This window comes from Hydractinia symbiolongicarpus, chromosome 3, assembly GCF_029227915.1.
Source record: "Hydractinia symbiolongicarpus strain clone_291-10 chromosome 3, HSymV2.1, whole genome shotgun sequence".
In the NCBI taxonomy this organism is placed as follows: domain Eukaryota; kingdom Metazoa; phylum Cnidaria; class Hydrozoa; order Anthoathecata; family Hydractiniidae; genus Hydractinia; species Hydractinia symbiolongicarpus.
The window spans coordinates 23,240,875-23,260,642 of NC_079877.1; the positions used below are offsets into that span (position 1 = coordinate 23,240,875).

The 19,768-nt window shown below is 33.2% G+C and overlaps 2 protein-coding genes across 2 annotated transcripts; one reads left to right on the forward strand and one right to left on the reverse strand.

The window, feature by feature from the left end:
• Nucleotides 1-8,156: 8,156 nt before the first annotated feature.
• On the reverse strand, nucleotides 8,157-9,992 carry LOC130636959 (uncharacterized). The gene is made up of 5 exons (XM_057446811.1): nucleotides 9,989-9,992; nucleotides 9,868-9,920; nucleotides 9,432-9,525; nucleotides 9,211-9,335; nucleotides 8,157-8,931 (listed from the first exon to the last, which is right to left on the reverse strand). Exons 1-5 carry the CDS (start codon nucleotides 9,990-9,992, stop codon nucleotides 8,713-8,715), a joined length of 495 nt encoding a protein of 164 aa, XP_057302794.1. The 3' UTR covers nucleotides 8,157-8,712.
• A 283-nt stretch (nucleotides 9,993-10,275) lies between these two features.
• LOC130636310 (uncharacterized) lies at nucleotides 10,276-19,362 on the forward strand. The gene is made up of 2 exons (XM_057445984.1): nucleotides 10,276-10,583; nucleotides 17,799-19,362. Exon 2 carries the CDS (start codon nucleotides 17,800-17,802, stop codon nucleotides 18,724-18,726), a length of 927 nt encoding a protein of 308 aa, XP_057301967.1. The 5' UTR covers nucleotides 10,276-10,583; nucleotide 17,799; the 3' UTR covers nucleotides 18,727-19,362.
• Nucleotides 19,363-19,768: the final 406 nt, after the last annotated feature.

Genomic DNA, 19,768 nt, shown 5'->3' on the forward strand with positions numbered 1-19,768 from the left:
ATCGATAAAGAGCATTCAATCAACAATAGAATAAAAAACAGCGATACTTTGCACTGTATGACTTCGCATATGCAATATAAAGATGGCAAATAAGCTTTAAAAATAAAAACAAACAGCTTCAAAGTTTTTAACGTCTCCAGATAACTTACGACCCAGTTAGTTATGTTTTGCATGTTTTAAGTGTCCTTTTGAAACTATCACAAAAATTTATGCATATAAATATAATTTACGTATGACGAATTTGAAATTAATAAAAGATTTTACTCATAAAGTACTTATTCATTTTTGGTACTAATGCAAGAATGACATCTCATTTGGCAATTACATGTGCGTTTGCTTAATTCATTACGTACCAGGCGTTAGACCGCTTTATACAGCTAACTTGAACTACAGGATTTTTAAATTGCACACTGGTTTTGCGATATCATTTACATCCGCATGGCAAACCGCCTATGGGCCTGCGTCTCTAGACTCCGTATACTGGAGAAGGAAGTCTATCCAAGTACCTTTATCTTCACCTGGACCTTTAACCTTTCAAAAAAGAGTCTTTATCCTTCTGTTGACATTTTATCCACTGTTTGCGCTTTCCACTGACGGTAGCTTGGTTGTCAGCCTAGTTTTTGATTTGTCCAGATTGCCCCTAGGTGCGCGTGTTTCATGTCTATAGCACGGCCTCTCTGCCTTGTTTGATATTCCCCACTCACAAACTGTATATTTCATCCGTTACACGAGACGCAGTGACTCCCTTGTTCAATGAAAATCTCATTATTACATGTGCAGATCACCTGCCAATTATAATTACATATAGTATCACGTGACTTGGTCTTCTTTAGTAGTCAGAAAGCCAAGTTTTTCCCTTTCCTTATTAACCTTGCTAATCACTGCACGTGGTTTTTTATCGTTCACTTACCAATTATTTCAAGCATGGCCACTAAACAAATCAAGAAAGAATTACATAGACGTAACTTATTTTTATAAGCAAACCCGTTTTAATGACTGACCGTTACCGACAGGTCGGGTAGCTTTGATTATATCATGGATTAATTTCACTACCCTAGAAGAATGCGTTATAAGAAACAAAGCCTGTGCGTCTGATTAAGCCCTTGTTTATCCACGAAACATCCTTTTTTCACATACGATACTTTAAATCCTCTACTGGAGGATAGGAACACCCAATTGAAAAAGAAAGGTTTATATTTTTATGTATAAGAAATTTTGTAATTTTCTAGTGACATATGTCTAAAAAAAATTAAAACATCTTTCAGCATTACTTACAAAATTGTTCTGACAAAAGTTTACTTTGCTACTTTTAATGTCAGAATACGTATTGATTGTCATAACAAAATACATTAACTTGGCTCGAAGGAAATTAATAATTGAATAATGCAAATATGTGCACAAATAAAAGTCAATATCTGAACTTAGTACAATAATTTGTTGCATTGTAAAAACGAAGGAAATGTGTATTTCAGCAATGCTATGTTTTACCGTGACATTTATTCATCTCGACGTAACATTCTGAAAATACAACTTCAAATTACGCAATTATGTAAGTCTAACTTGTGACGTCGTTATACAGTGGTGAAATGTTTTTAAATTTTCAACGTTGCGTGCAGTGCGAATTTAGTGAGGAATAACATTGCTTAACCGTCGCTATTTTATAATATATTTAAAACTGCTAAAGATTCAGTTGAGGAATTTTCAAACACGCGATGCTGAATAACAAGCAAAAAGCAAGTATTAACGTTAAACAAAGTAATAAAAACATTTCTTTTATGTTTCAACGCATCTTTACTTTTTAACTTCAGTAACAAGAACGTAACACAAAATATAACATAAATATGAATATATACTACCACAAAAGAAAACCGTCAACAACAAATGTAGTGGACGTCCGTTAATTCGAATTCCGCTTAATTCGAACTTTCTGTTATTTCAAACAAATTTCAAGGTCCCTTGAGTTTGGTTTAATAAAGTTTAATAAAGTAAATTTTATGCTGCTTAATTGGAACTCCAATAATTCGACCGTTTCGCTAATTCGAACAAGGTGCCAAGTCCCAAGGCTACATTATGCTCGTTAATTTGAACTTTTGTGTATCGATAAATAAATCTTATGGGAAAATAAGAAAAACGTTGATTTATTAGATATGGAACATGGCGGTGATGATGATGGCAATAATGGTGCATTAGAAATTGAAGATGAACCTGTGGAGTGCCCGAGCCGACACGAACTTTTCGATCTGGTAGAAATAATTAAGCAATTTGCATTATTTACATATGACGGGGAAACAGTTCAATTGGTGGCATAATTGACCAGCATTTTGCGCACACAAAAAAGCAAACAACGTTAAAAGATTTTTATGAAAAGTTGTAGTAAAGTTGTAATAAAGTTATATTAGCATAAAACCTTTCAACGTTTATTTGAATTTCTTGTTTTTTCTGAACTTTTGATAAATCCGATCATTCGTTAATTTTTATAATAATTTAGTCCCTTGCGTGTTCGAATTAACGGACATCTACTGTACTGTCTTTGTGTTGCGATATAAATACTTATAGATAGATATAGAAGAATGTATAAAAAGGCTACCCTGTGCTAAACTTTTGACGGATTTTGCATTTCTTAACAAGATTTGTAAAATATTAAGACTGGTGTGTTATCACATCGGATAAACTTATATACAACTGTAAAGCAATTTCTAATTTTAGTTTCTGTAAGTATTATATCAGCTCCATTCGCGCAATTGTTAATATAAAAAAATGTGAATTTTTTTTAGAAAAAAAAGCCGTTAAAAAGCGAAAATTGCGGTGTTGAAAACAAGTTACTAGTTCAGAACTGATGGAATTTCATCGATACCTGTCTTAATAATCTCACTTCTCAAGCTCTCCTGTTTGAAATATCCATAAATTTGAACTCCACATAAGTGGAGTATTTCATTATTATACTGTGCAGCTCGAATGATTCTTCCAAATATTTCCTCTTCACAATTTGAATTCATATTTATAACACACAACTGCTTGATAGTAGCACATGTGTTCCACTCTGTTCAACCCGGGAATTTTACCATTACTTCTAAGTTGGCGGCTCGATCACTGCAACTATCAGTCCGCGGGATCAGATTAACCCCAGTTACAACTGCATTCTTTAAAACATTAACTTGCCACCAAGGCGCCGGTTCTGCCGCAGTGCAAAAGCACGATCTTCGAAATAAATCGCCATTTCTATTTCCGTCAACATCCTTAGAAGCCACTGCATTTGAACAGAGAGGTGAAAAAACTGGATTGTGCAGCAGGTTTTCGTTCGGATAGCGTTGTTACGACTAAAAAAGATAATTAAAGCACGACGTGTTAAAATTAATTAGTAGGTTGTAATAGATCAAGCCATGGCAACAGATAGCTTTCAAGGCAAGTATCTTTTAATTGTTAGGAAAGAAATTTACCATCTACTGTACCATTTATGCTTTCCATATTATTTATAGGTTTGTAAACATAACAAAAAAGGTCCTTAGAAGTAGCATTTCAGACATGGTAGCCGACATTTAAATCTCCCACTAAAAGGCACTCCCTGAAATGTGATTACGCACTGCAATTAAATTTATGTCGTTTCTCCATAGGATTTTTCGGTTTGACAGTGGTTTTCGGTGACTTTCATTAATTTTAATTGAGTATATGTGTATAGAGTATATGGATGTGTTCTTTTGGCAAATAGTATAAATATAGACAGTCGGTAACTATTGGTAGAAGTCTTGCAAAATTTATCAAAAGCAGTGTGTATTTCGTAGATTATCATTCCTATCAACATTTAAACATTTTTGGGCAGTAGCATGTAGGTCTATTTTACAAGTAGTATTAGTCGTAAAGAACCATTCGAAAATATAAGTTTAAAAAATAGTTTTATTTTATTAAGAGGGGGTTGGATGCAATTAACTTTAGACGGTATAGTAAACCACGCATGAAAAGGTGTAAAACGCTTAACCATTTCAAATACAATCATACTCAATTATCCTATTTCACATGTCATGTGGAACTATCTCCTATATCTAATAAAAACAAAGTCTAGCACGTCACTTACCTTAAAAATCCTTTCATAAATTCTATTTGCGTTTGGATTCTGCACAGTAGCATGGTTTCTCTTTGTAAACAGAATGCAAATTTTTTAAATTACATTTATGAGTGCATGTTAATAACGGAGGATATGATGGTATCACAATCTTTACCTCAAACTTTTTATTTGAAATTGATTTAAAGAAATATGTGCAATGGTATGTTTTCAATAATTAAGTGAAAAGCAAAGCAAATGTCATATACTCCATTCGTTCAAAGTAAGTGCGTTGCATGGATATTAGCAAGGATGCGCTTGAATGCATCAGGAAAATAAATAATAATTACCTGTACGAATACTAATATAGATGTGGGAACAGAAAATTGTTCAATTCCTTTAAGAAATGTCCTATTAATTTTTTAAATGCTGCTGCTGTAAATGCTTCTCACGAAAGCGCGCAAATAAAAACGTGTAGAGATAGTGATGAAAAAATCTGTTCTCACCAACTGTACACCCTTTTTAATTTTTTATTTCTAATTTTTTATTTATTTTTTTATCGGCGAACAATAGAGAAAAAAAAGAGAAAAATCGTTTCTGGTGGAAATTTGGGCTGTCGATCTCTCTCAGTGCAGTAAACGAGTGTATTGATGTTGTTAATATGACGTCAGCTAATATCATGTCCTCTTAAAAATGGCGTTCCATGTAGTTGAAGAAGACATAATAAAATGCTTTATAGAGAACCAGTGGTATGTTGAGGGTGATTGAGACGAATGTTTTGTGTACGAGTTATATTTTTACACGGAGCATTCAAATATCTCTTTATTTTCTAAAAGTATGTTAAATGTTTCTTTTTTGTTGAGAGGTTTTTTAATTAGGTCGATTATAGTAACATGGCATGTATTGTTAAATTATCGCAATGTTTGCCCTTGCCTTTTCCACACGGTTTATTTAGCGGTTCATTGAATATTCTGATTTTCCAATGTATTGAAAGTTTTTGCAGAGGAAATATTTCATAAGTTAAATAACGTTTGTACTTTTACATTTGACATTGTGAAATCTTTTGTATGTTTTTCCATTGGTGGAGCTTTGATATGACTCAGTGTTTTTCATTTGCTGACAACATAGACCCTTTTGACCGCTCAAACACGATTGGCATTTGCCAACTGTGCTCATGCGGTTCTCTAAAAATCTCTCTCAAGTAGCAATTATTTAGCAATACGTTTCAACGTGTTTTGATAATTTATTAGACATTTCGCAACGTTGGGTTGTGCGTTGATAAAAATGTTATTCGTTACGATGCCTTCTTTAATTCTTTTTTTATTACTAAAATATTCTTCTGCGACGACCTATTGGTGGTTCAAAATAAAGATCGAGAAGTTGGGAGATTTATTAACTACAGTTATGTTGTATAACCCTCATAACCATCAATGAGTTGAAACGTTCACCAAATAAGTAAGGCAAAACAGCGACAAAATAATCTCCATACCTGTTTTAATAACACCTATTTTGCTGTGGTTTATGGTTGTGATAATTACTGAGCTTTTTTATACTTATCTATTAGACACCTACATGGCAAATGTTTAGGTCCAATACCTTTCAGATCCTTAGATATTGGACACCACTGGAAATTACTCCTTAAATTTCTTTGACATAACTTTTGTTAGAATTTGAAATTCACAACACAAATTTGCATCCTTAAGAGAAATCCTTCTGTAAATTTTGGACAACTGATTAATCCAATTTTTCAATTTTACCCGAAAAACTGGAAAAATCAGAGTTTAGAGCAATTTATGGCGTTTTTCTACGCAAATTATTAAAAAAACCTGGAAAATATGTTAAATAACTTCTATTGAGTTGGTAGAGCATTTTGCACAAAACTTTAAAATTCGTTCTAGAACAAACGGAATTGAATTACAAGCAGATTATTTCAATCTATCGATGACGTCATAAAAAATACTCACATGCGGAAAAGTTTATTGCCGGCATTTTGTTTCTTTCACGACGCAGTATCATTGTGCCAATTTGCGAATTTCACTTTAGAAAAGTCTATCAAAAGTTCTGGAAAGGCAGGAGGCGGAACCTCCTTTAGCAACAAGAAAATTACTTGTGAAGCACAACAAGCTTCCGCACGAGTTTTTATAAATAGAATTCAATTGACATTTGGTTCCCGCTTTATTGAGATTCTAGAATCTAACTCTCAGAGCTTTTAACATTCAATAATGCTTCTGTGTTTATTAACCAATCTGAATGGTAAGCAGGTTTCCTAGCTGATACAAGGATAGAAAGAAAAACTGAGAATGCTACTTACATTGGAAATAAGCTTTTTGTCACAGGCATTGTAGATATATCCTTAACAAAAAAGATGAAAATCTAAAGCCAATTTAATTAAGTGAAATCAGCTTCTATGATGACTAAACTAATGTTTTGTACTTATCCCGTTGAGGTCTTTATTCACAATGGTAACTAGAGTCTGCCTGGAAACAAAATTGGTCAATTTATGCAAAACCACCTATATCGAAACCGATTTGTGAATGACATGATTAAAAACCCTTTAAACCTATCATCCTAGGGGATTAATTTTGTTAACTTTTTAAGCTCTATACTCTATAATACTTTGCTGATGTTATTAAGACATTCAAAATCAAATATATTTTATATTTGTCCGTCTACCTTGCATATTTTAACACAGGACTTGTAGCTAGTTTATATGATACGCCACTTTGTAACTGTGAATCACAGGAAAAAAGGGTGTGTCTATTTTATTTAAAGCAGTCAAAGACCTTTTGAGGTTACACTGCGTTGTCAATTCTTTAGGCTGACGTCAATACAAAAATGGGACTATTGAAGGCATGGGCTAGTGTCATTTGTTTCCCTGGTGTAACGTGTCAAGGAATGGGAATAATAGACGTCTTTTCGGTGTGACCAAAATTGGTCTAATGTCAAAGCGGAATCTAAAACTCGTGTTGGGACCGTGTTTTAGCCATATATGAGGATTCCATGTTGTTTAGAGGGGTGGTAATCTTTTTTTAACTTTACAGTTCCTTGAAAAATAAGTGAATATAAAACAAAAAGTAATGAAACAGATGATTTAATCTAACACAAAAGCAATCAGTACTGACGTCATTACTTTTTTGTTGGCGTCATCTTTTTTTAATAAGAAGCTTCTCCATTTCCATTTTTTTTAATTTGTCTTTAACATGTCAAGGACAAGTTTAACTGAATCAGAAGAGATATTCCTTTAAGACAAGCAATGATGTTATGGAAATAATTTGTTTCTCTAAAACCTTCTAATCAGGTCTGATAAAATGCACGGAAATCCCAATTCTGTTCTATACCAGAGCAAAACTGTTTTTGTGATCGATTTCATATTGGTTTTATCATTCAAATCATTTTACCATTAATTTTTTTTTGTTTCAAACTTAACTCTCTACATGTTAGCGTTACATTTCTACATTTTTAATTGTCACTCTTAACTACTTTCACAGGAATACTGAACGTATTAAAACTGGACAAAAAGCTGTTTATATTTGTACATATAAAGAAGAATATTCTAAATGTTATGTAGATTTCATACGGCGACTGGGGCGATTAAGCAGAAGTTTGATTTCGCACAAACCTGAACCTAAACAGATGGTCAACGGTAACAGTTGGACAAGTCCCTAAAACGCAGAAACGTAAGCATACTTTGTGATTTTTAAAACAAAACATAAAGTAATTAAGTATTGCAGTTTTAACTGTCACCTGCTTTATCCTTATTTAATACACAAAATATTTAACTAACTCAAATACATAGGAGACTTTAAAGTGTGACATGGAATTTCTACATATTATACAATGAAAATAGAGAGAAAAAACAATCAACCCTGAGTAAGTCTTTATATAATATTTATAAAGTGTATTTCTTTCGACAGTTTGTTGTAGATATCAAACGTACTTTATACTTACATAAGCTACGTAACTTTGGGCTAAGTCATGTAAGTTAATAGTATCCCGTTTTAACCTGTATCATATGCTTAAATTAAGGTTAAAAAAACTTTCATATGCATACGACGTTTCAATGATACGTAATAACGTAAACTCACACTTGTGCAGTCTTGATGTCTTCATTACAACAGTGTTATAAAATGTATTTTTTATTTCAATCAACATTCAGAATTTCATCTCCATATAATTATATTATACTTGAAACAGTATTTAAAAAGTTACTTACAAGTTAAAAACAAATACCTCGCAATTAACATAATATTTTTTTCCTGATTTTCAGAGAAGAATCCTTCGTAATAAAATCATCCTCGAGCTTTTCCATAAAATAAGGACAAGAATATTCTAGTAGATCATGCAAGTATTTGAATACAACTGCACTGTTGTCAAAATAGCACATGCACGCACTAACGTAATTTTATCTAACGAAATATTATCCGCATCAAATATGTTATCCCATCTTAGTTCTGTTAAACCAAAGAAAACGCCATATGATATCACAAAGAAATTTAAACATTCCATTTCACTTTGGCATATATGATGAAAAATATTCTAAGGCATTCCTAAGATTTTCCAGCGATTTAGCTACAATTCAATTTAATGTTGACAGATAACTATTAAAAGTATCTACTAATACTTATACCATATAATGTCTTCTGCAGCTTCAGGAGCGCTGTACCGTTCATAGTTATTTATACAGATATGCCTATCGGATCAGATGTTAGTTCCTCCCCTAGGAGCAAGTGCTCCCTATTTCTTTTGCATCCACTTTTTGCGTATAATGAAAATAATCTAGAAACAGTATTTAACTTGTTAGCTTGTACAGTTGGGTATAAGGATGCTTGACTTTTGTGATTCGTATGAAAATCTTGTTCGTCTACCAAACTTGTATGAATGTTGAATTTTAATTTCTAATAATAAAGAAAAAACACTGTAGGCAAGTTGTTGTAACATAAATATGAGAAAATAATGTTATAAGTTAGTAAATGAAGGAAAACCAAAGAAGAAGAAGAAGGTGAAATACAGCAAAGCAAACCCAAGAAAAGGTCCTTAAGTTGCTTTCCGGCAAGCATAAACTATTATCCAGTCAATAAATAGCTTTAAACGACCTGACTAAACTACTTGTAGAGTTCGCCGGAGCGGTTATTTCAACCTACAGCATCATAATTAAAAAACGTTGTGGTACCTACCTTGGTATACTTCCAAATGGCTACAAACGAGGAAAGCAAGAATAATATGACAACGTTAATGATTATGACATTTTCGTCTGTTTTTGTCAGATAGATGACGTCATTGATAGATAGACACAACACCACTAAAAAGAAAAGAACAGGATCAAACAATAACAACACAAACAACATCGATGTTAGAACAAAAAAAATAAACATACAACAGCAACAACGAAACATACCCAACAGAATAATCTTCATTGCTAGACAAATCACCAAAGAAACATCTAAGATTAATGACATCTTCGAGCCAGCGGTTGCCTTATAATATGCGATCTACGAAAAATACTCTCAGATCAATTTCAGCATTCTTAAATAGCTCACGATGCGTCTTGTGATTGGTGACACTTTATTATTAATTACGAATAAAATAACGTTATTTTCCCCTTTGTTAATTAACTACAAACAAACTTCAACTTATTGAACTATGTGTAATTAAACTTTCTTCGTATGCAAATCAGCGGTTTTGTATTTCAAGTGTATATTACCGAAGATAGCGACCTTGCTGATTAGCAATAATAAACTTAAAGGAGCAATCTGTGTTGTACCGCATAGTTTATATAATTCTTAAATCTGCCACTAAATGAACAGAATTAATTTTCTTAAACGAAAACATACATCAACAGAATACCAAATGTCACTAGCAATCAAAATTTTATCTCTCTCCGAGGCTGCAGTCCAGAATATTTGCTTAGACACTTATCTGAGACTGAGCGTATCGCAATTCTATGTGGAACACCCATAACTTACGAGTAATATTAAATAACAAAGAAATGCATGCATATGCACAAAAAACTGTAATTCCACGTGATTAAAAGAAAAAAACAGAGTCAACTTTTTGTTGTTTTTATTACTAATAAAGTGATATCATTTAAAAGTTTCATCTGTCATTAACCACCCACGTAACTTGACCAATGTTTATTAAATTTATTGATTACGTTGGTACCTTTGATTTTCCCTCTGCACTTCACTCAATTTAAAGTGAATTTTGTGATGTGCCAAATTCGGATTTGACAAAGAATTTGAAAGTAATAGTGAAACCATAATGTTAGCAGCTTTTGTACATATATTTTTTAGGAGGAAAGAAATCTCAGGATTGTTTGCTTTTAGCATATGCGGTAACATTTTTAAAAGATACAAACTTGTATCACACTTCAAACATTTGGCGTTACCATTTCAACAAAGTTTTATTATATTTTCTCTCAGCCCCCTGAGACTGAGATGAAACTTGAACTTTGCTATATACCTAGATACGTATAGCAAATGAAAACAGACGCTTGTGACACAGAGGATGAATGATCGGAAATAAGTCTCTGGCTTTAAATATGAACAAGGTAAATTACTAAATCAGATGAAATATTTAAAACTTACTTCATTTTAAGTTTTGTGTCAGTTCTATGTGCCTGTACAAAACAGATTAAAACTTTGTTGACATCTAAACTCCGAATGTTTCAACGGTGATGTCATTTTTACTTTTTTTAAATATTACATGTTTCTATGTTTTAACATAAACAATTATGACATTATTTTTTACTTTTTAAAGTTTTCAAGTATAATTTTTTAGATCAAAATATTAGTGGTGAAATTAGCTCTTAAGTAGAAAACATTATAGCTTTTTTGTTTGTCTGAATTTTTGATCAAAAATTCGTCTAAAAATAGTCTTTTAACTAATGCTATGGACAAATCATAGACAGAATATAGCTCGGAAAACAACAAAATGGCATGCCTACCAACGTAATCAATAAATTTAATCAACATGTGATCATGTTGCGTGGGGTTGAAGAGAGATGAAACTTTTTAATCATGTTAGTTATTTTGCAATAAAAAGTAAGCAAAAGTGGGCTATGTTTATTTTTCCTAACTACACCGGATCAACGCAATTCGTGCATATACATGCAGTTTTTCATTTAATAATACCAAAAAAGTAGTAGCGCTTCATATGCTGTTAATAACAGTACTAGAAAATCATTAATAAACAAGTAAGCGTCAACTGTCAACAGTCAACAGTCAAGTGATACCCGATGGTGAACAGTGAATATTACTTGTGTAATTCTCTCTTCAGAAGTATTGTTTATCATAAATTAGAAAGATTGTTTTGACGTTCGCTTGTAGCCAACTGCAAACTGTGTCTGACTGCCTTCACTCTTTAGGTACAGGTATTAGTAATACAATATTAACAGATTACCCTGGGCTGTACCGCAAAATATCGCCCGAAGTCTAAGTGCGGACCGACTTGCGAGATTGGTGCAATGACTGAGGGCGATATTTTTGCGGTACAGTACGGTTGATCAGTTATTATTGTATTTGTTAACCGCGTAAGTTAGATAAAAATAATAAAAAAAAGAATTTCGGTTTAGTGTTTTTATAATAATATAATTTAATAGCACTACTTTCGGTAACACTCGAGGTCAAAACTCGAAACAGTCCTGTCTAAAAACAAACATTTTATGCAGAATTCAAAAGTTCCATAGAATAAATCTTTGTAAACAAAACATTACGATGTTCAACACTTACAGAAGAATGTGTGAAGTTGAATGTGCAACTAAAATTTATTTACAGCGAGTATTAAAGTAAATTTTATAACTGGCTAGACTGGCTTTTTAGAAAACTAACTGGCGTTTTAGAAAAACTAGGTTCCAAGGTTGTTGTTGATGAAATATTTGAGGATGTATCTAAGGGCTGTAGTAATTTGTCCATGGTGCTACTGCTTTTTTAAAAATGAAATCACAGTGGCGTTAAATCTTTTTTCCGTTATTTCCATACCAAAATTATATTTTTAAATGTTGGAGATAATATTATCCCCATAGTAGTTTGCGTATTTAACAGATGTAAACAAACTATGCTATGCAAGCAAACTTCTACTATTTTGCTGTTGACTACAACTACCAGAATGCATTGCACATTTATCGTATAGAGGGAATAGGGAATTAGTAGCAGTATCACGACTGTTCGCTTCTTTTTTTAAAGGCCTATTAAAAAACAGGTTTGCCACAACACAGAATTCCCGCCATATAAAAATCCTAGTGGCTAATTTTTTCTCATTGTGAATGAGAAATATGGAGAAAAAAAATTCCAAAAATTTACAGCAGGTGGTGTGCCACGCCCTTTTTGAAAGGCACTGTTCAAATTTTTTTTTAGCATTTTGGTATATGGATATTATATTAGACTTAGAATGGTAACATTTAGGTTTATATGTCTAAAATTGTTCTATTAACGTGAGCCCTTCGCTTTTAGCGCCCTTTGACGCCTATGGGCGTTATTATTTTATTTTTAGGGAACGCCCACTTTCGCCCTTTTATTTTGAATTATGTCTCTAACCAGGTGTGGATATATACTTGACTTATTTTCAAATGTTAATAATATTTGTTACGTTGGCACCTCAAAGGGTCTTAAACTAAGCCAAAATAGCTAAATATGCTTATTTATTTATTTATATATTTATTAATTAAAATTAAAATTATTATCAACATCTACAAAAAAGACATAAAAATCTATTTTGAAGCTACACAACTTCAAAAAACTTTCTGAGGTCAGCAAAAAAAAATGCTGACAGTCAGCATTTGAGGCATGAATTTTAATTGTCATGTGACAGACATCATTCGTACCAAGTTTTATAAGTTATAACCCAGTACAAGTGAACTTATGGGGTAAGGCATTTTTATCCCCCCATCCCACCGGGACTACACTCCCCCCCCTACCCCGGGCTGAATAGGGTTAAGCACGAGTGTTGATTAATTTTATAATAAGATGGTCAAAGCTTTTTTTCATGGCAGGCTTCAACACATGTCAGAAAGTAAAAATAAGCGGGCTATGTATCAGTCAAACCACCGACAAGCGTAGATAAAATCCCTAATGTAGGTTGGCCTAAAGAATTCTAATTAACATTAATGCCTTCATGTCACAGAAATGTGTGCTTAAAACCGCAGTTTCTTCTTGTCTCTACTGCCTCAGCAATTTGTTCTGTACAATGTTAGCAAGGTAAGAGAGAAGGAATAATGGTCCTTATTGGAAAGCGTTTTTTTACGTTCTGCAATGCTTAAAAACATGGATGTAAATATTTTTTGTACATAAATTTGCAAATCCGCAACAATGCCGAATTATTTGAGTATGGTTTAACTCACAGGTAAGAAATATTTATTTATAACGTCGGATCGAGCACAGGAAATATACATCTTTGTGTAAGTTAATTCTTTTGAAACCTCTGTTTGTCTAATTTAGGAATTATAATTCAAGTTCTTTTCAAAATAGTATATTACAGGCCCGGCGGAGCAATTTTGAAAGTGGAGGGGCTAAATAAATCTGTATCGAAGGAGGCCCGGGGGGATGGGCTATCTAGTACAAGTATACAGTATGTCGCAAATCGAGTAAGGCGCACACAGCATTTTGGTGTTTCGGGTGTAATATGTATATATATGTTTTTCAAAAAATCACTTTCCGCATATTTGGCTAAAATGAAAACACAGTTTACAACCCGTTCTTACCCCTGTCATACCGAAAACAATGGTTTAATATTATTTTATTTTGATGAATAAGTTTCCATGAAAGTTTATGCATTAATCATAACACCGTGCTATGCATTTAGTACGCAGGTATAAACACTGTGTCGTACATCCGTATATAGGCGTAACACCCTTTTCCAAAAAAAGTTTATCACAACTATGGTTTAAATAAAAACACAGGTAAGAGTCCGTTGTTAACACCAGGCTGAGCATTTATTACAGGTAAAGCGTATAGGCGTAATACCCTTCACAAAAAGAATTATTGAGACTGTGGCCTCATCAAGAATGTCTGACTTTTGCTAAAGTTTATATCACAGTAAAAGATGTAGCTTTGTACATAACTGCATTTAATATAAGAAAGATTATTTGAAAATTCTGTATTTCGCTACTTTTAACTTTTAGCCAGAGGCAGCTAGCCACAACCCCATATGAAGCTGAGTAAAAGTCATGTTGGTGAAAATAACACAAATAATAAAAATATTGGCTAACATAACAATCACATATCAAAATGGATAAAATACTCAAAACAATAGGAATAAGTAAGGCTGGCTAGCTGGCTTTAAGATACTCTCTAAAAACCTGCGTTGTAGTCAAAATCTTAAAATCGATTTGTTTAGATTTATATATGGCTAAACAACGTCGCAATAAAAGCCAAATAAAATACAAGCTTTAGCTCGGTGGCTGGATAACTAGATAGCTAAATAAACAGAAAAAATGCCCTAAAAGTAGTTTAAAAAGTTGTTAGAACACGAGTAGTGTAGTTAGAAGTATGGAGAAGCAAAAAATAAAGCAAAAAGTAAAAAAAAAACTTTTGTTTTTTTATCACAGAAAGTTGCTTCGTTCTTCTTGCCAAATTTCGGACTGTTATCGCGGGAACGCAAAATGTGTTGCTAAGGAATCTAAAGAGCTTTAGTTTCTTGTGTTTCAAAAACATGAGAAAAAAGTAGAAATATGATTAATGACGATCGTACTGTAACTATTTTTCTTCCTAAGCGCAATATATTGCATAAAAAAGCCAAGAAAAGTGTTTATTATTTTGTGCGTTGATAGTAATTTTTGATGCAAACATTCGTTGTGTATGAATTTGCAAATCGATAACAAAAAGCCATATCCCCAATTGGGTATGATTTGAGCTCACTTTACGCGTAGGTAGAATAAAGGGAAGACATTTTTTCGTGCAAAATTATTGTTCTTTTAATTATATTTATCAAAACCCTAGATTTCCATTACGTCAAAGTCCTGCTTTTTTGATTTTTTCCAGAAGAAAAGAAATTACTTTTTTATTTAGGAACACCGTTTGATAATGTCTTCCCAATTGAAATTTCATTTGGCGAACAAAATTTCAACCATTTTTTTTAGTTTGCCAACTTTTTTTCAGTTTAAAAGGAGTTCCTCTAACTTTATTAAGTATTTCGAGAAAGGAAATATTTTGACGATCAAATGGACGCTTCTTGTTTATAGTTTCTTTATTATGTATTGCATAGTTCAGACGTATTGTAATCGTTTTGTTTGTACGCCGTAGTATAATATATGTTTGAGGACGACTCCCCTCCCCCCTTTTACATCTAAGGATGTCTCAGTTTTTTGTTTTTTTTTAGTTTTACCTATGCGGTTTCTTCTTCTTTGCTCTTACCGAAATTGTTCTGATATCTCGATTTCCTGTAGTGCTTTCTTATACTACACCTTTTTTTTACTTTTATTTGACGCTAATGTATACGTGTTCACCACCAGAGGTGATCTCATGAGAATATCACGTGTCTTTTCCTCATAGATTAATCTTTTGCTGTGCTGTTAATTTTATGACTAGGTTGATCTCGTGAAAAATAGAAATTAGAAAACAGAAAGTTACAATATATAATGCCTTTCACAAGTTTTGCTTTGACTTTCACTTTGTACATCGTGGCTTGTCTCGAATAATTAAATTTCTCACTCAAGTCTACTCGAGAGAATGATTCTTACCGATTTTTTAGAAAACGTGGTGGAAGGAAAGACAAGGTGCAACTTAACAACTGATAATACGTAAACTAATGCGTATTTCGTTACCTTTTTCGAAAAGAAAAAGTGTCGCAACTTTTTTTGCCAATTTAACGTTGATTCAACGTTAATACAACGTGGATTCAACGTTTAGACGCAAAAATTTTATATGACAAAGTTGCTTTAATCGACTTTAGATTATCTCAATCTAATAGCGATATTGATAAAATCAATAGCAAATATTTTTTCTTCTCACAGGACAAAAACCTTTCCTGACAACGTCCACCGAACGACTCAAACTTTGTCAAGTAAATATCCTGTATTGGGCACATGTTTAATACTGAAGGATTTCCTTTTGTTTTCTCCTTAAGACGACAGAATTAGGACCTTAGTTGGACGTCTAATACCGTTGCCTACCGGATGTGTGTACATGTTGTCCTACATTTGGCGAATTAATACGCCCGAAGGGGCCTCAAAATCTTGACTTATGAATGTCTCTTGCTTATTCAACGCTGATATGCCAACGTTGAGTCAAAGATGGGCCGAAAATGTGCTATTGTCTCAATATATCCGTGAGGAGTTGTAGTTTATAAAAGTTAAAATCTTGCAAGTTTGTAATGCAAGATAAATTGCAATCTGCGTTATGTAATTAAGAACTACTAGAATATTCCAAATAACAAGTTCTTGAGAGATTTGTAAGCTATTCTTGAGCATAATTACTAATCGATTAAACAAATAACAAAGCGCAATATATCCGTTTAAAGAGTCTCGTTTTCACAGTTTTATAAAATAAAATATGTAGCTGTATTTACGCTAATTTGGCTTCCTCTTCACAAGCTATAACTTTATTTTTTTTATATATGTCAATTTTATTCGAAAGTGAAAAAGTCGCAGAAAATGATAAAACTAAAATAATAGACAATTTAAAAATCATTAACATTTAGTCGTTTGACTTGATGAAGCATTAATATTTAATTTCAATGCTGAGGTGCACCTAAAAATTCCATGTGTGAACGCATCAAGTACTGCAGCGTAATCAATTAATTACTGTGCATTCTTCTTGGAAAACGATTTCAAACAGCAAACTGAATGTATTTGTCCAAACAGAAAATTTTACACAAAAAAAAACTTTAGAAAAAAAGTCGGAACAGATTAAAAACAACAAAAATAAATTTTGTGCCCATAATTTTCGCCCGTAGCAACCGGCTGCAATAACGTGACAGGGAAAACAATTGGCGGTCCCTCAAAGTGTTGACAGAATACAAATAAATGCACCTATGATGGGTATTAACACATCGGTTTCTGTAATCAAGATATCATTCCACCGAATTGTTATGAAATGATGTATATCTTGTGATGGAATGATATGATAAAAATGTTCAATACAACATGTAGAGCATAAATGAATTATTTTATTTATTTATAACATAAATATTTAAAACAAGTACATGTCTCGGGGTTTCACGCTGAGGGATCATCAAACGTACATTACACTGATATGATGTAAATTGTTTGTTAGACCAACTTATTACTTCCACTAGTAAATGCTTTGAAGGTACTGTTGCATAGGTGTAATAGAACTTTTTAATAATTCAAAGATTTCGATGCCAATTTGGTTGGTGAAACAGTAAACACTTTCCCCTGACTTAATTAGAGCTACTTTGCACGCAGGTGATTCGATCCGTGGTTTCCAGAAGACAAACCCCGCTTTCATTATTTTTGTAACACACGAAATCAATTGCCTTCATTTCTGGCCAAATTATTTCTTTGTTATTTTAATGGCGTTTTTTTATTACAAAACCCGAGGTTTTTAAATTTGCTCATCAGACAGTTTTTGTAGTCGTTGCGTAATATCCTATATATGGTTTTATTGGAAAAAAATTATATCGAAAGTTTCGTTCTTTAAAGTTAACGTTCCATTAGGCTAAGGACCCATTAAAATAAAAAAATTATTTAAGATTTATTTGCTCTTTCGGTTAAGCACCGCCATATAATCATTTTTTTAATAGCTGCACAGTGTTTATATATTTACTGTACACAAGTATGGTTAGAAATCTTTTTGTTTTTCTTTTTTAGGATGTATCTTTGCATACAGGTGTTAAAACTAATTGGCCTCGTCATACCTTATAGTATCTGCATTGATCAAAGCCATTTCGATGTGTTCGCACCAGCGGGAGGAGTGCCTTGTAGGAAACAGTACGCTGTTTTGTACATGACTGCCGAAAGAATGACTGATTCTTTTCATCCCCCACCAACTGGTTATAATGACGATATTCTACAGGTTGGCAACAACTATGCTGCAACATGCATGAACGAGACGATCAGAGATTCTCATACGGAGCCAACAGTACTGGCTAGATTTGACCATCTAGTTTCGAAATTTCAAGAAACGTATGGTAATAAGAAAAAACCCGATCTTTACTTGTACACAAGATTAAGTCCTTGTACCGACTGTTCCTCTAAAATTGCAGAGTTTGGTCAAACCAATATGCGTGGTATTGCAAATAATCGTTTGCAGTTGTCTTGGAGTAAAACTTTCATAGGCCGACCACCTCCTACGCCTCATCAACAATATTTAATTAGCTTGCAAACCTTGCTTGCAACCGAACGTGTGAAATTAAATTTAACACCAGATCTAACATTGATGCAGGGTAATATGTGCCAATGTTTACAAAACAGGGATGACATCAGTGATTTTTTTAGAAGAGACTACGAGTTGAACATTGCCAACATTGTAAACAGGTTAGCATTTCAATGCGCGAACAAGGATAAAAGTAACGAGATTCGAAACTGGGAATGCTCGACAGGAAGTCTAAAAGACTCTTTAGGCCAGAACTGTAAGCGACTGGAACACTACCTTGAAGATTGCCTTAGTAGAAGTTGGGAACTCGGTCCGCCTTTGTCTCCGCGACGTCCTATGCAAGTCAGTAGTAACCTCAGGGACGTAACAGGTTACTACTTTCCTCCGCCTGCGCAATTCATCTTTTCTCGTTGTGCTTTGTAAACATGACATTGATAGTTAATGTTACTCAAAAGCATTATGACAATGACTTAAGATATATCTTGTGACACAATGCGTTGCTTAGGAAAGGACTCGCAAAATAAAATTGAGTCTGCGGCAGATTTCACGACGTTTTTAGAAGAACTCAAAGTTATATCTATCTATTTATGAATTTCTTTGTTTTTAATCTTTGCTTCTAATCCTGATCAAACTGTAAAAACAACACATGACTACACTTGTCAATATAAGTTACACTTTAATGTTTAGTTTATCTTAATTTCTTTTTAAGTGTGGAGAGTTTGGAAATTGTATTTCATAATCAACAACGTATTTCAGAACAATACTATTTAATATGTAATTGTTTTCAATTATAATTCCGTTAATGAATGCATTGTTTTGATGCACTATTTAACGAATTAGTAATCTCCTTAAAAGGCGTCGAACTCACAGGTTTTTCGAAGGAAATGCAGACTGGCAGAATAAAAATATTAGCGTTCGAGCAGAGTGCACAGGACTCACTGTAACATCATGGCATAATGACAAAATTTCGCACAATAATTTTTAAAGGTTGCTGCTTGTGCCTCCCATCACTATATGCAATGACAGTCATTGTGGTCAAGAATGCTATCTTAACTCCTGTTCATGGTTTTGGAAATGTATTATGACCGTCCCCCACCCTCTTTATAAATTTTGTTTTTTTTCTACACTTTTACTACGTCATGAAAGGAACTAAAAGGGAACAATAGTTTTTATGTGATGTTAATTACTATAGTTCTAGAATAAATTTATCACTTTGCTTTAAGTTTCTGGCAATACAAGAATATAGCTACATATTCTACAGATTTTTTTAGAGGTTGGCGTGATCACATGTTAATCGTTTCCACCGCTCATACCTAAAGTGCAGTTTTCAACATTAAATGCCACGCAGGAAGCGGTGTGATCAAAATTTATTTAGAGGTTGCCGTGATCACATGTTAATCGTTTCCACCGCTCATACCTAAAGTGCAGTTTTCAACATTAAATGCCACGCAGGGGGCGGTGTGAG

Coding starts and splice junctions, on each gene's coding strand:
- LOC130636959 (XM_057446811.1), bottom strand. Junction 9,336..9,431: donor AATGAAGATTATTCTGTTGG/GTATGTTTCGTT, acceptor TTTTCTTTTTAG/TGGTGTTGTGTCTATCTATC. Junction 8,932..9,210: donor CCATTTGGAAGTATACCAAG/GTAGGTACCACA, acceptor CTTTATTATTAG/AAATTAAAATTCAACATTCA.
- LOC130636310 (XM_057445984.1), top strand. CDS start 17,800: ATGTATCTTTGCATACAGGTGTTAAAACTAATTGGCCTCGTCATACCT.